At 48.7% G+C, this 15,310-nt stretch overlaps 1 protein-coding gene across 1 annotated transcript in view; it reads left to right on the top strand.

Moving 5' to 3' along the window:
- Positions 1-2,996: 2,996 nt before the first annotated feature.
- Positions 2,997-15,310, top strand: part of ASRGL1 (asparaginase and isoaspartyl peptidase 1) — a 28,132-nt gene continuing 15,818 nt past the window's right edge. Inside the window, exons 1-2 of the mRNA XM_062196009.1 lie at positions 2,997-3,082; positions 3,493-3,693. Of these exons, the coding sequence (XP_062051993.1) occupies positions 3,504-3,693 (190 nt within the window). The 5' untranslated portion in view covers positions 2,997-3,082; positions 3,493-3,503. The remainder of the gene's footprint in view (positions 3,083-3,492; positions 3,694-15,310) is intronic.

The raw sequence follows: 15,310 nt of genomic DNA, 5'->3' as shown, positions 1-15,310 counted from the left end.
TTCCTCTCCCTCGCCCTCTCCTTCTCTCTCTGTGTAACTCTTTGAAATAAATAAATAAATCTTAAAAAAAAAAAAAAAAAAAAAGGAATGGAGCCAGCATTGTGGCATAGCAGGTAAAGCTGCCGCCTGCAGTACCGGCATCCCATATGGGCACTGGTTCGAGTCTCGGCTGCTCCACTTCCAACCCAGCTCTGCTGTGGCCTGGGAAAGCAGTAGAAGATGGGCCAAGTCCTTGGGCCCCTGCACCCACGTGGGAGACCTGGAGGAATCTCCTGGCTCCTGGCTTCAGATCGGCACAGCTCTGGCCACTGCTGCCATCTGGGGAGTGAACCAGTGGATGGAAGACCTCTCACTCTCTGTCTGTCCCTCTGCCTCTCTGTAACTCTGCCTTTAAAATAAATAAATAAATATTTTTTTTAAAAAAAACAGTCTTTTCATCTTGAAGTGTTAATTTCACTTAAAAAAAAAAAAAAGGAAGACACAGGCATGCTCTGATCAGAGGCTACTGGAACAGGGAAGCTTATTCTACGTAACTGGGTAGGGGAACAGGTTTGGCTTTCTCTGGTTGGCCCTAACTTGGAAGAAAGGATAAAAATTAGGGAAACTGGTTCTTTTTTTAATATTTTTTTAAAATTTGGAAGGCAGAGTTACAGAGAGGAGAGAGAGAGAGAGGTCTTCCATCTGCTGGTTTGTGGTGGAATGAGAAGGCCATGCCAAGATGCCCGCTGGCAAGCGAGTGTCAGTTACTCAGAAATGGCTTTGAAACTCACCTGGCAGACGGAGCCTGCCTGGCAACAGGCTATGATTGGATGGCTTCGGATACTGCCTGGCAACAGGCTGTGATTGGTTAGGGCATAGACCGTCCCTTGACCAGATTGGCTGTCTTGGCTATATAAGCTGTTGTACCAACTGAAATAAACGAGTCTGCGGGCTGCTTGCCTCTGGCCCACTTTCACCCGACTCCCAGGGTCTGTGTGGTGACTCCGTACCTCTTGCCCCAGGGTCTGTGTGGTGACTCCGCACCTCTTGCCCCCAGGGTCTGTGTGGTGACTCCGCACCTCTTGCCCCCAGGGTCTGTGTGGTGACTCCAGGCCTCTTGCCCCCACCACGCTGCTCCTCTCAGAGTGAATCCTCTCAGAGAAGACATCAACTGCAACATCGGTCACTCCCCAAAAGACCACAACAGCTTGAGCTGTGCAATCAGAAGAGAGGAGCCAGGAGCTTCCTCCAGGTCTTCCCACACGGGTGCAGGGGCCCAAAGACTTGGGCCATCTTTCTACTGCTTTCCCAGGCCATAGCTGAGAGCTGGATCAGAAGAGGAGTAGCCAGGACATGGACCAGCACCCATATGGAATGCTGGCACTTCGGGCGGCAGCTTTACCTGTTATGCCAGTGTGCCTGCCCTGGGAAACTGGTTCCTACTGACAAAACTGTAAATGTTTAGAGCCAATTCCTGGGCTGGTTGCTGTAATGGTTGGTGGCTCAGAGTTCTATTTTTCTGCAAGGTCTGGGTCCCTTTGTACAGTCAGCCTCTGCATCGTCATTATCTTAAGTGCATGTGGGAGGGGAGGGATGGCATCTGTCAGCAAACAGAATGTAGATCTTTGACATTGAAACTGAGCTCCCAGCCCTAACGCCTTTGACACAGATCAGGCCCATCTCCCTCCCTTCGCTTGCACTGCCTGTATCCTCACTGTGGTGATCATAGCTCAACTTCTTTCTAAAGATTAACTCACTAAATTAAGGGAGCAGTACAAGAGTCAGGCTGGCCCTGAAAGAGTCCAGGTTATAAGACTCAGACCTCGATCACCTGTGGCTAACATTCTACGGCTCGGCTGATTTGGAGATGCTTTGCACAAACTGCAACACCTGATGAAACAAAGTGCTAACCGATCCACCTGGACACCCGGCACAGATGGAAGCCCACTTGGCCATCAGCATCTTCAGCAGAACAAGCGGAACAAATCCAAAGGAAGACCACAGCGCTGTAGAGCAACCAGCCTGCACACGAGCTGATCTCGCACTGCTCAGATCTCACCTTGTAAGATTCACCGTTCTTAACCTCGCCAGGAGTTGGGAATTGAGAGATGGCAGCCTGACTCCTTGCTCCACGCACAGAAAATAAACTTTAAGATTTTGGAAAATAAACTACTTTCTTCCACCATCCCAGTATCGCTAATTGGCTTGTCACCCGCCGGGCAAACAGAGGGTCCCTCAGCAATTCCTCCAACTAGTTTGGGGGCTGAGGGGAATCAGCTGGGGGCTTACAGACTCAGGGCACCCTAGACAGAGAACCAGAACAGTTATGGACATTTTTACAGTTTATGTTCCGAAGATTAACGGAAGAGACTGTTAAAAGATTCCAGTTTAGGGGCCAGCGCTGTGGCATGGCGGGTGAAGCCGCAGCCTGCAGTGCCAGCATCCCATATGGGCACTGGCTCGAATCCCAGCTGCTCCACTTCTGATCCAGCCCCCTGCTAATGTGCCTGGGAAAGCAGCAGAAAATGGCCCAAGTTCGTCAGAGACCGAGAAGTAGTTCCTGGCCCCTGCCTGGCCCAGCCGCAGTTGGTCCCTACAGCCATTTGCGGACTGAACCAACTGATGTAAGATCTGTTTCTCCTCTCTCTCTAATTCTGCCTCTCAAATAAATCAATCTTTTTAAAAAAGATTTAATAACACGCCAGCCTGCCACCTCTTGGGCAAAGAAGGGACTGCAATGATTCCCAGGCTGCGATTACACAACCTTGGCGCAGGACTCGGGGCCTGACACCACCCACGGCACACGCCAGGTCCCCTCCGCGCCACCAGGAGAGCGGAGGGCCGACGTGGCCCGCACTTAAGAAGCGGGCGGCACAGAGCCCTCCCGAGGTGCGAGACCCGACCCGGCCCAGACCCGGAGATTCGCCGCGACCCGGCGGGCCCGCCCTCGAGCGCAGGCGCGGAGCCGTTGCGCGGCGAGCGGTTTGCCCGGCAGCGGTTTCGCAGCGCCGGCTCCACGGAGGCTGCGCCGGGCGGCTCCGGAGGCCGGCCGGGCGCTCGGCCCAGCCTGCGGCCGCGGCGTGCGCCCCCGGCAGAGCCCTAGGTAAGTCGGCGACCCTGCCGAGCAGCCGCCGGGCAGCGATGGCGACCGAAGCGAAGGGGGAAACACCACGCTTCTCCGTCCTCTTCGGGACAAGGGGCTTGAGGCCCCGAGGGGGGTGCTGCGGGGGTCCTGCCCTTGAGCCGCCCGTGGGACCCTTGGCGGGAGCCCGAGCGAGGAGCCTATCCTGGGGGCACCCGGTGTAGCACGGGGGTCGCTGCGGTGGTCCCGGGAGGCTGAGCAGAGTCCCGGCGCCCCCCACCATCGCCGGGGCCGCGCCCTGGGCTTTGGGGGGCAGGGTCCCAGCCGAGCCGCCCCTGCGCCGGGGCCTTGGGCGTTTTCCCCGGGAGTCTCCGGCCCGCGAAGATGGCCTGACCCTCTGGGAGTGACGCGTTGATCTTGCCCACGTCCAGGCTCCGTGGCCATGAACCCCGTGGTCGTGGTCCACGGCGGCGGCGCCAGCAACATCTCCAAGGACCGGAAAGAGCGAGTGCGCCAGGGGGTCGTCAAGGCGGCCAGCGAGGGCTACGCGGTGCTCAAGGCGGGCGGCAGCGCCGTGGACGCGGTGGAAGGAGCCGTGGCTGTCCTGGAGGACGACCCCGAGTTCAACGCAGGTAGTGCCCGGGCCGGGCTCGCTCCCCCTACCCGGAACGCGTGGACCCTCCCCGGGGTGCCGAGTGCTGAATGGAGCCAGTCAGCTTTGCGGGCGACGCCGGGTTAAGGGGGCAGAGAAGCAGTATTTCATTGTACTTTTCCTGCCTGTTGACCAAGTTGCTGTAAAAGATTTTAAATCCGTAAGTTCACTCCTTATTTAACCTGCCTCCTAGAATTCACATCCCCATACATCTGTTTTGGCGGGGAGACTGGGAGCAGGCTGCTGTCCAAGATCTAAGCCACATCCCTGTTAAGTCTTTGCAAAACGGGTAGGCCCGTTGTAACCACCTCTGTATCCAAGATTTTTTTTTTTTTTTTTTTTTTGACAGGCAGAGTGGATAGTGAGAGAGAGAGACAGAGAGAAAGGTCTTCCTTTTTGCCGTTGGTTCACCCTCCCATGGCCGCTGGGGCCAGCGCATCTCACTGATCCGAAGCCAGGAGCCAGCTGCTTCTCCTGGTCTCCCATGCGGGTGCAGGGCCCAAAGACTTGGGCCATCCTCCACTGCCTTCCCGGGCCATAGCAGAGAGCTGGCCTGGAAGAGGGGCAACCGGGATAGAATCCGGCGCCCCAACCGGGACTAGGACCTGGTGTGCCGGTGCCGCAAGGCAGAGGATTAGCCTGTTAAGCCATGGCGCCGGCCCATATCCAAGATTTAAGACCTCTCTTGCGCTCCCCTGTGATCCTGTGATCCAGGAAGAAATCCGTGCGTAGCTTTTTTTCGTAACATGCATTTTCATGAACTTTTGGACTCATCAGCATGAATTTCAAGATAAGCTTATCTTTTACTTCTGTTTTCCATGAATTTGTTGAAGCACTCCCATGTGTATTTCTGCTCGGTCCCTGTCCCAGGTTCCAGGCATAGAGCTCCTAAAACCTTTGTCATTTCTGAACGGTTGTGCTAGGAGGATCTTTGGTTCTCCTGTTTGGTCTTTGATCCCAGTTCCTGACCTCTCGGAGTTGCCTGGGTGATAGGAGAACTTTTGTCCTAATGAGGGGACTCTTGGTGGGCTCCTGGCACCCAACCCCCAACCTCCGGGAGGAAGAGAGAGCCCGGGGTTGAGCCTGTGTGATGAAGGTGCCCATAAAAAATCACAGAGCTGCGGGGCTGGGGAGGATGGACAGCCCAAGTCCGCAGGGCAGGAAGGAGCTCTACTCCCAGCACCCTTCCAGCCTTTGCCTGTGTGTTTCTTCCCCCTGACAATTCAAGTGTATTCTTTATCCTGTCCTTGATTTCTGTAACAAACCAGCAAATGTATCAAACCCAAAAGGGAAGTGGTGGTAACCTTGCATTTCTAAACAAGGTGGGCAGAAAGTGTGGGTGACGTACTCCTTTTGATTGGCATCTGGAGTGAGGGAGGAGGGCCATCTCTCGGGACTGAGCCCTCAACTTGTGCCTCCTAGGTAGATGGTGTGAGAACTGACCTCAATTACAGGAGACCCACACTTAGCATCTGCCAGAGAAATGATGGGGGGGGACCCACATATCTGTGACAGTTGTCACGGACTGAGTGTGAAGGAACACTCACAGGTTCTTTCTTGCCACTCTGCAGTTAATCTCCATCCCCACACACACACCCCTTAAGCTCTCAGCTCCTGGCACCCACCCATCTGTTCCTGTCACTGCAGATTCATTTGCACTTTCTAGAATTTCACATAAATGCAGTCATACAGACCATATTCTTCTGGTTATGGTGTTTTTCACAAAATTCGTCCTTTTTGAGAATAATAATTGTCGTAGCTAATGCTAGTGTCTGCTGTGTACCAGACAACGGTCTAAGAAACGTGAGTGATTCACTTACTTTTCCTGTGAGTTATAAATGTTTGGCTCATTTCTCAGATGAGAAAACTAAGGCACAGAGTATAAGTAATATACTGAAAGATACTCATTTCAACTTTTTTTTTTTAAAGGATTAACTTATTTATTTGAAAGAGTTACACAGAGAGAGAAGGAGAGCAAATAGAAAGTTCTTTCATCCACTGGTTCACTCCCCAAATGACCACAGCAGCCAGAGCTGTGCCAATCGGAAGAGGAGCCAGGAGCTTCCTCTGGGTCTCCCACACAGGTGCAGGGGCCCAAGGACTTGGGCAATTTTCTACTGCTTTTCCAGGCCGTAGCAGAGAGCTGGATCAGAAGTGGAGCAGCCAGGACAGGAACCGGCGCCCACATGGGATGCTGGCACTGCAGGCGGCGGTTTTACCCGCTACACCGCAGCACCGGCTCCCTCATTTCCTCTTTAAAATAGAAAGCCTAAGACCTAGGAATTAAAATACTTCTTGGTATGACACCTCCCACCCAACTTTGGTGGGAGAGAAGAATTTCTGGAAAGCCCAACCCATTGATGACAAATAGTTCCTGAGTGTTTCTTCAGGTCTTTTGACTCGGCTGGGTACTCTTTAACACTTGGGAACTGTCCTGAGTCTGCCTGGCTGTAGACTGAGACCCAGCAGTGCATTTTGTGGGTGTTGAGCCATCGGGGGAGCCACCAGCACTCCACGGGAGACGTGTTAAACCTCACGCAGTCGGGACCTTAGCTGACAACCCCCTGTGCATTTGCAGGGACCCTGTGTGAAGCCAGTCGCTGTGGTCTCCCACGGTCTCTAAACCGTCAGGCTCTGCCATCTGCAGAATCGGGGAGGCGCAGATTAGAGAGCTGGAGCATCCTGCTCTCATTTCTTTCCTCCATACTCAGAGGCCTTCCTCTGTGTGTCTCCTCTGTGGTTTCCCAGATGTCTGCCATTCAGCACATCGAGGGAGAGGAGAGTAAGGCTGTAAAGAAGGAAATGGAAGATTTAGGGGAGGGACAAGCGTTGGGTGCAGCACTTCAGACACTGCTTGCGGCGCCTGCATCCTGCATCAGATTCCCTGGGTCCAAGTCCCTGCTCTCCTATCAGCTTCCTGCTCACGCGCCCCCCAGGAAGCAGCAGGTATGACTCACATCACCCACGCGGAGACCCAGACTCTTTTCCTGTTCCTGGCTTTGACTTGGCCCAGCCCTGGCTTTCGGCAGAAATTTGGGTAGTGAGTCATCAGATGGACAGTCTCTGTCTTTGTTTCTCTCTGCCTTTCAAATAAAAAATAAGGGGTGGGCACTGTGGCATAGGAGGTGAAGCCACCACCTGCAGCTCTGGCATCCCATTTGGGTGCTGGTTCAAGTCCCATCTGCTCCACTTCCGATCCAGCTCCTTGCCAATGGCCTAGAAAAGCATTGGAAGAAGGTCCAAGTGCTTGGGCCCCTGTACCCGTGCGGGAAACCAGAAGAGGCTCCTGGCTCCTAGCCTCGGATCAGCACATCTCCGGCTGTTGCAGCCATCTGGGGAGTGAACCAGTGGATGAAAGGCCTCCCTTCTCTCTGTCTCTACCTCTCACTGTAACTCTGCCTCTCAAATAAATAAATGCATCTTTAAAAATAAATAAATAAGCTGTAAGGGAAGAAAGCATACTGCCTGTGGTGACTGAGTTTTCCATTTGCTTTTCCCAGCCAAGGTCAGTACAAGCAAACAGTATTCCCAGCAGCTGCTATGTGGGAACATCTCTAAAAAGCCGATTCCCAGCAGTTACTGAGTACTGGGCCAGTCGTTAGCATTCATGATGCGGCCTCTCTGTGTGTTTGTGGAAACATCGTCCCTTTACATTCCATTCATATTCCAATCTGGATTTCACTTTATGTTTAAACTTGGTTCCATCATACTTAGTTTACTAAAAAGGAACTTACTCAATAGATACCAACACTGTAAAAAATAAGCTTTTAGGTTTGAATGCTAGAAATACTCTTTAAAGACTTCCTTGGGTTGGCAGCCAGAGAATGACGCTTTGCCTTCAGTAGACTTGAGCACTATTTGCATAGCACTTCAGATAATTATTCTCTCTGCAGTTCAGTTTTATAAGCTGCCAGAGTCCTTAAGATAACAGGGTGTTTGTTTTGGATTTTTTTATTTTTTCTTTTTTCATTTATCCACCTTCTCTCTGGACTCCTTATACTATAACATCTATAAGGTAAAAACCTGAGTTGGTATTTAGGAATTGTTTTTCATTTCTCTGGGTTTTTTTTTTTTAAAGATTTATTTATTTATTTGAAAGTCAGAGTTACAGAGAGAGAGAAGGAGAGTCAGAGAGAGAGAGAGAGAGAGAGGTCTTCCATCCACTGGTTCACTCCCCAGTTGGGCGCAATGGCCGGAGCTGTGCCGATCCAAAGCCAGGAGCCAGGAGCTTCCTCCAGGTCTCCCACACAGGTTCAGGGGCCCAAGGACTTGGGCCATCTTCCACTGCTTTCCCAAGCCATAGCAGAGAACTGGATCAGAAGTGGAGCATCTGGGACTCAAACTGTTACAGCACTGGCCCCCATTTCTGTTTTGAAAATTCCTCAGTGATTCTGAGTTATAACCAGACTTAGAATCTACAGGCCTAAACCCACACAATTTTAGTAGGTATTTCATTTTAATATAATTTGCATAAACTAAAAAACCCTTTTAATGTATGGCTCCATGACCATGACAAAGCCATATAAGGGTCTTCAAAAAGTTCATGGCAACTGTATTATGAGAAAACTATGTATAGATTCCAAAAATTTTTGTGCCACAATAAACATATGTATTAATTCCATTTTCCACAAAGTTTTTGAAGTACTCTCGTAGAGTGATGTAGCCACAACAGGCCAGATACAATTGTAACAGTTCTATTACTGTCCTACATCCCTTTAAGTCCACACCTCTGTCCACCCCCAGGTCCTGGCAACAGCTAAGCAGTTTTCTGTCCCTGTGGTAGTGTCACCTTTTCCAGAATGTCACAGCTCGAATTATGTAACACATAGCCTTTTGAATCTGGATTCTTCATTTAACATAACACATGAGAATGTGTTGTATAATATTATTACTCTCGTTGAGTAATATTCCAGAGTTTGTGTAGCCATTTACCAGCTGACATGTTCCATTTGGGGCCATTACAAATAAAAACACTTTGCATACAGGTTTTTGCGTGCACATAAGTTTCTGTTTCTCTTTGGTGAATACCTAGGCATGAGATTGCTGGGTCGTGTGACAAGTGAGTATTTAATGTTCTTAGGAACTGCCACACTTTCCATTCCCCTGGCACCATATGCAAATTCCAGTGAGTCCACATCTTCACTAGCAGTGGGTATTGGTATTTCTTGTTTGAGCCAGTCTAACAGTTATACGGCAGCATCTCCATGTAGTATGAATTTACATTTCCCTCACTGGCAAATGATGTTCAACAGCTTTTTTTGTATTTATTGGCCAAGTGGAGTACTTATTTGGAGAAGTTCCTATTTGAGCCTTTTGTTGATTTTTCATTTTCCTCATTGTTACTGAGTTTTCAGAGTGCTTTATGTGTATTCTGGATAGATGTGTTAGCATCTAATGTGATCTGCAGATATTTTCTTCCAGTCTGTGGCTTGTCTTTTCTTTGTCTTTCTGGTGTCTTTCAAAGAGCAGGATGATTTTCTGTTGTTGTTAGTAAGCCAGGCTTTTCATGTCATCTTATAAAAAGTATTTGCCTAAACCAGGATTACAAACATTTTCTCTCATGCTCTCTCTAGAATTTTTAGGTCTCTGCTCCAATTTGAATATGCTTTTGTATACGGCACAAGGTGTACTTCAAGGTCAGTTTTCTCCATAATTGTCCCAACACCAATTATTGGAAAGGTATTCAGGAACAAATAAGTTGTTTATGTTCAATACCCTCATAAAGTTCTTCAGTTTCACAATATGTAGGAGTTTTTCCCATTCCAGCCAGTTCCCCGGCTGTCAAGACACCAACTGTAGTTCAGTCATGTAGTTCAGTCATGTAGTTCAGTCTACAGTTAACGCAGACCACACAGCCTCATGCTCGCTGTCAAACACCGATCGCAAGCAGTGGACCTCCAGGTCACTCACACTTCTGCCCTAGCCAAATCAGGCTTGAAAACTTGTTGTGACAGCTCACGTAACTCAAGAGAAACACATTTACCTGTCTATTATAAGGAATATAAGAACAGATACAGAGGAAAAGGCACACAGGAAGAGATCACTTCCATCTGACACTGACTGCCTGGGGGTGGAGTCAGATCCCCCAGGTGGAGGGCTGAGCCCCCCTCCCCGAGTTTAGATGCCAATCAAAGGAGTGGATCAGGGCAGATGTGTGGCGCAGCTGTCAATTCACTGCCAGGGGCACCCGCATCCCATATCTGAGTGCCTGGTTCAGTCCTGGCTACTCCGCTTTCAATCCAGCTTCCTGCTGCTGTGCACCCAGGGAGGCAGCAGTGATGGCCCAAGTGTTTGGGTTCCTGTTACCCATGTGGGATGCCCCAGTTGGGTTCCAGGCTCCTGGATTCAGCCTGGCCCAGCCCTGACTGTTGCAGACATTTAGGGAGTAAACCAGCAGATGGATGATATATATTTTCTCTATGTCTCCCTCTTTCCCTCCCTTTAAAATAAAATGAAAATAACTTTTTTTTAAAGGAGTAGGTCACCCACAATTTCTGCCTGACTTGGCTACAAATTGAAGGTCACCGTGACTCCCTTCTCAAGTTCAGTTAATTTACTAGAGCAGATGACAGCACTCAGAGTAACACTTAGATTTACCACTCTGTTGTCTTAATAAGTAAGATAAAGGATACAGGTGAAGAGACGTGTGGGCACACCACCCTTCTGGATCCCCACATATTCATCCAAACCCCATCCTTGTGGGTTTTTATGGAGGCCTCCTTGCTGGGACCCAAGTCTCTGCTGTTGGTTATCCACTCAACCCTCAGCCTCTTGGCCTCCTGGTAGGCAGGGTCCTGGTGGGGCTGAAGGTCCCATTGCTAACCACATGGTCGGTTCCCCTGTCCCTGAGCCTGAGCCCTCAGCCAGCTCATCAGCATCTGAAGAGATGCTTACCACTTGATTTCTTCTTCCTTCCTAAAGGATGTTTTTGCTGGAAATGGAATACTGATTGGTAGCTCTTTTCTTTCAGCTCTTGAGAAAATGTTGCTCATCTTCCTTCCACCTCACTGGTCGCTGATAAGCAACCCATCATCGTTAGAGATGGTATTTCTCTCCTGGAGCATTCAGGATTTTGTGTCCTTAGTTCTCAGTTGTTAGTGCGAATTTCTTTGTGCTTCCTTCTGTTTAGAGTTTGTTCTGCTTCTTGAATTTGTAGATGTATGCCTTTTGCCAAATATGGGGAGTTTTCAGCCATTATTCCTTGGAATACTTTTCAGAGCTGGGGTGTTTAGACCATCTCCATCTAAGGTGGTTGTTGATACAGTGGGGTATAAATCTGTCATCTGGCTGTTTGCTTCCATTTGCCCCATCTAGCCTGTGGTCCTTTTTTCCTCTTTTTCTTTCACTCCCTTCTTTGGAATAACTGAGTATTGTTCATTATGCCATTGTATCTCCTTTGTTGGCTTGGGAACTAGTCATTTTTTTTTTAATTGATTGTCTTAGAGTTTATGGCATGTACCTCCCACCATCACAGCCTGCCTTCGAGTTCTACAGTAACATCACTTCATGATGGTATAAGAACCTTATAACAGCATACCTTTATTTCTCCCTCTCCAAGCCTTTGTGCTGTTACATATTTCACTTCTACGTTGTTAAAACTTTTTGTGTTGCTGGCGCCGCAGCTCACTAGGCTAATCCTCCGCCTTGCGGCGCCAGCACACTGGGTTCTAGTCCCAGTCGGGGCACCGGATTCTGTCCCGGTTACCCCTCTTCCAGGCCAGCTCTCTGCTGTGGCCAGGGAGTGCAGTGGAGGATGGCCCAAGTGCTTGGGCCCTGCACCCCATGGGAGACCAGGAGAAGCACCTGGCTCCTGGCTTCAGATGAGCGTGGTGCACTGGCCGCAGCACGCCAGCCGCGGCGGCCATTGGAGGGTGAAGCAACGGCAAAAGGAAGACCTTTCTCTCTGTCTCTCTCTCACTGTCCACTCTGCCTGTCAAAAAAAAAAAACTTTTTGTGTTAAATGATTCTATTTTAAACATACTGTGAAGTAAGGGGGAAAGTGTTTGTGTTTGTCTTCCTGTTTGCCATTTCCAGTGTCCCCCATTCCTCTGTGTAGATCCTGCTTGTTATCTGCTATTATTTCCCTCCTGCCTGAAGGATTTTCTTTAACGTTTCTTATATTGCACATCTGCTATAGATGATTTTTTTTTTTGTATATCTGAAAAAGTCTTTTTGAAAGACACTTTGGGGGCCGGCACCGCAGCTCACTAGGCTAATCCTCCGTCTGCAGCGCCAGCAGACCGGGTTCTAGTCCCGGTCGGGGCGCCAGATTCTGTCCCGGTTGCCCCTCTTCCAGTCCAGCTCTCTGCTGTGGCCCGGGAGTGCAGTGGAGGATGGCCCAAGTCCTTGGGCCCTGCACCCCATGGGAGACCAGGAGAAGCACCTGGCTCCTGGCTTCAGATCAGCGTGGTGTGCCGGCCACAGTGGCCAATTGGAGGGTGAAGCAACAGTAAAGGAAGACCTTTCTCTCTGTCTCTCTCTCACTGTCCACTCTGCCTGTCAAAAAAAAAAAAAAAAAAAGACATTTTGGGTATAGAATTCTTTTTTTTAAAAAAAGATTTATTTATTTTATTTGAAAGGCAGAATTACAAAGAGAGAGGGAGAGACAAAGAGAGGTCTTCCATCTACTGGCTCACTCCCCAAATGGCCACACGTCCCCAGCTGAGCTGATCTGAAGCCAGGAGCCAGGAGCTTCTTCCAGGTCTCCCATGTGGGTGCAAGGGCCCAAGAACTTGGGCCATCTTCTACTGCATTCCCAGGCGCATTAGCAGGGAGCTGGATCAGAACTGGAGCCGCTGGTACTCAAACCAGTGCCCCTATAGGATGCTGGTTCTGCAGGCAGTGGCTTTACCCGCTATGCCACAGTACCAGCCCCGGGTATAAACTCTTGCAACGCTCTAAAGATATTGCTCCATTGTGGGCGTTTGGCTCAGCAGTTAGGACACTGCTTGAAACACCTACATCCCAAATCAGGTTTTCTGGGTTCAAGTCCCACCTCCACTTTCAATCCAGTGTCCTGCTAATGCATACTGGCAAGCAGCAGGTGATGACTCAAGTACTTGGACCGCTGTTACCCATGTGGGAGGGCTTCTGGCTTTCAGCCTGGTCCAGCCCCAGGTTTTGTGCATTTGAGGAAGGTGAAGTAGAAAGTCTCTCTCCCTGCCTCGCTGCCTCCTTCCCTCCTTCTCTCTCTGCCTCTGCTTTTTAAATAACATGAAGATAGGTAGGTAGGTAGATAATCTTTTTTAAAAAGATATTGTTGCAATGTCTTCTGGCTTGCATTGTTCCTGGCAAGAAGTCTATAATCATTTTTTTTTCTTCTCTGCCTAACATGTCTTTTACCTCTGGATGCTTTTATAATTTTCTGCTTCTCATTAGCAATGAACTGTTTGATCCTGATGCGCCTGGGCTTAGCAGTGTTCATCATATTTTGTTGTTTTAGAGTTTATTAAGCTTCTCAGATCTGTGAGTTTACAGTTTTCATGAAATTTGAAAAAAAATATCCATTTTTAATTTTTTGTCCCTTTAGCTCACCTCTCATTCTGGGGACTCCAGTTATACATATATTAACCTGTTTGAACTTTTCCCTGAGCTCAATGATTCTGTTCTTTGTTCTTTGTTTTGTTTTGTTTTGTTTTGTTTTGTTTTGTTTTTTGTGGTTTTTAATCATGTGTCTGAAGTTCATTAGTATTTTCTGCTGCTGTGTCTAATCTGATGTTAACACCATCCAGTATATATATCTTCTTCAATCTCTGGTTCTGCTTGCGTCCTTTTATATTTTCCTTCAGAACCTAGTACATGTGAAACATAATTATAAACCTGTGTTACATCCTTGTCTACCAAGTGTCATTTGTATCATTTCCAAGTCTGTTACTATTGGGGTTTTGTTGGTTTTTTTTTTCCCCCTTCTCATTCCCGGTCACAGTTCTCTGTTTCTTTGTGTGTCTGGTGATTTCTTATTGGAGACCAGACGGTATGACTTTTATCTCGACGGTCTCTGGCTGTCTCAGTAATCTTGAAGGATTACTTGAGAAGCAGTCTGAGCTATTTGAGATTTGCCCCTAAGGTTTGTTAGCTGGGACCAGGGGGCCTGCTGTAGCCTGACTTGCCCCCTGCTGATACAGGATACTTTGGGTGCCACACCCAGTACCGGGTGTCCTTTGAGGCTTTACCACTCCACCCTTCCCTTGCGTCATACTGTTGTACCGCCAGCACTCAGCCGAAGGCTCAGGCTCCTCTGCCGAGGGGGAGCCCTCACTTGTTTGCTGGCTCTCTCTGTGCAGCCTCCTCTCAAGTGCTCTGCCCCACAGGTTCCAGCTTTGTGTGGGTACCGGAAACACTCTAGGCAGACAGCTGAGGCTCTGTGGGGTACTCCTCTGGCGCCTCTCTCAGGGGCCACCATCCTGCACGGCCTGGACATGTCTGAGTGACGTCCGAATAATCGCTGTTTGGTGCTGTGTCCACCTTTTGTGTCCGCCAGTTTAAGGCAGGAAATTAAGTCTCTTCTTTTGCCTTTTTTGGCCACAAGTCCACACAGTTTTTTTTGTTTTTTTGTTTTTAACATTGCACTAATTCTCTAATTCTGTGTGTTTCATGTTCTCAGCTGAATTCAAAACCTTTTCTCTAAGTTCCCCCTCAGCATGCTAAGTAGTTACTGCTTGCTCCTCACTGGCTGGGGAGAGTCTTTTTGTTGTGTATTTTCCCACATAACTTGCTGTGACCCACAAATTTTCTAGTTCTCCTTCTGGTACCTTCTAATGTCATACATTTTGTGTAAAAATAGTTCTGTTGCACTTGCTTCCTTTTTATTAACATGCATTCGGCAAATAGTAGTGTATCTGCTAGGTTAATGGACAGTATTACAGTACTTTTGCAGATAATACAGGTTTAATATAGACTGAGCTAAGGAAATTAGCATTGCCATAACCCAAGTTCTCAAGTTTGACTCTCTCAGTCTCCTGCTTCCACATTAGCCAAGCAAATGGATTTTAACTCCCCTTAGTAGTAAAACATCCAATTCTCTACCCAAAAGACAGCTTGCAGTGCCTTTATAATTAGTAACATTAATTTTCAGAACCTAATCTTGGGGCAGGCATTCGGCCTGATGGTGAAGATGCTGGTTAGGACTCCTGCATCGCAGGGCCTGGATTCGTTTCCTGGCTCTGCTCCCGATTCTAGCTTCCTGCTAATGCAGACCCTGGGAGGCAGCAGCATTGGCTCAAGTAGCTGGGTCCCTGCCACACATGTGGGAGACCTGGGTAGAGTTCACAGCTCGCAGTTTCAGCTCAACCCAACCCTGCCATTGCGGGAATTTGCGGAGTAAACCAGTGGATGGAAACGTGCTCCCTCTCTCTCTCACTGTCTCATTCTGTGTGTCTCTTTCTGCCTCTCAAAAAAAAAAAAAAAAAAAAAAAAAAAAAAAAAAGATTAAGAAAGAAAAAAGAAACTTATCTTGCTTAAATTATCAGTTTCAAAAAATTTCTAGGGCTGGCATTGTGGTGCAGTGGGGGTTAAGCCACTGCCTACGACCTCCCATATCTGAGCACTGGTTCAAGTGCCTGCTGCTCTGCTTCCAGTCCAGCTCCCTCCTGATGTGC

Source organism: Lepus europaeus, chromosome 7 (assembly GCF_033115175.1).
Source record: "Lepus europaeus isolate LE1 chromosome 7, mLepTim1.pri, whole genome shotgun sequence".
Classification (NCBI taxonomy): Eukaryota; Metazoa; Chordata; class Mammalia; order Lagomorpha; family Leporidae; genus Lepus; species Lepus europaeus.
This window is presented reverse-complemented; position numbering and strand designations above follow the sequence as displayed.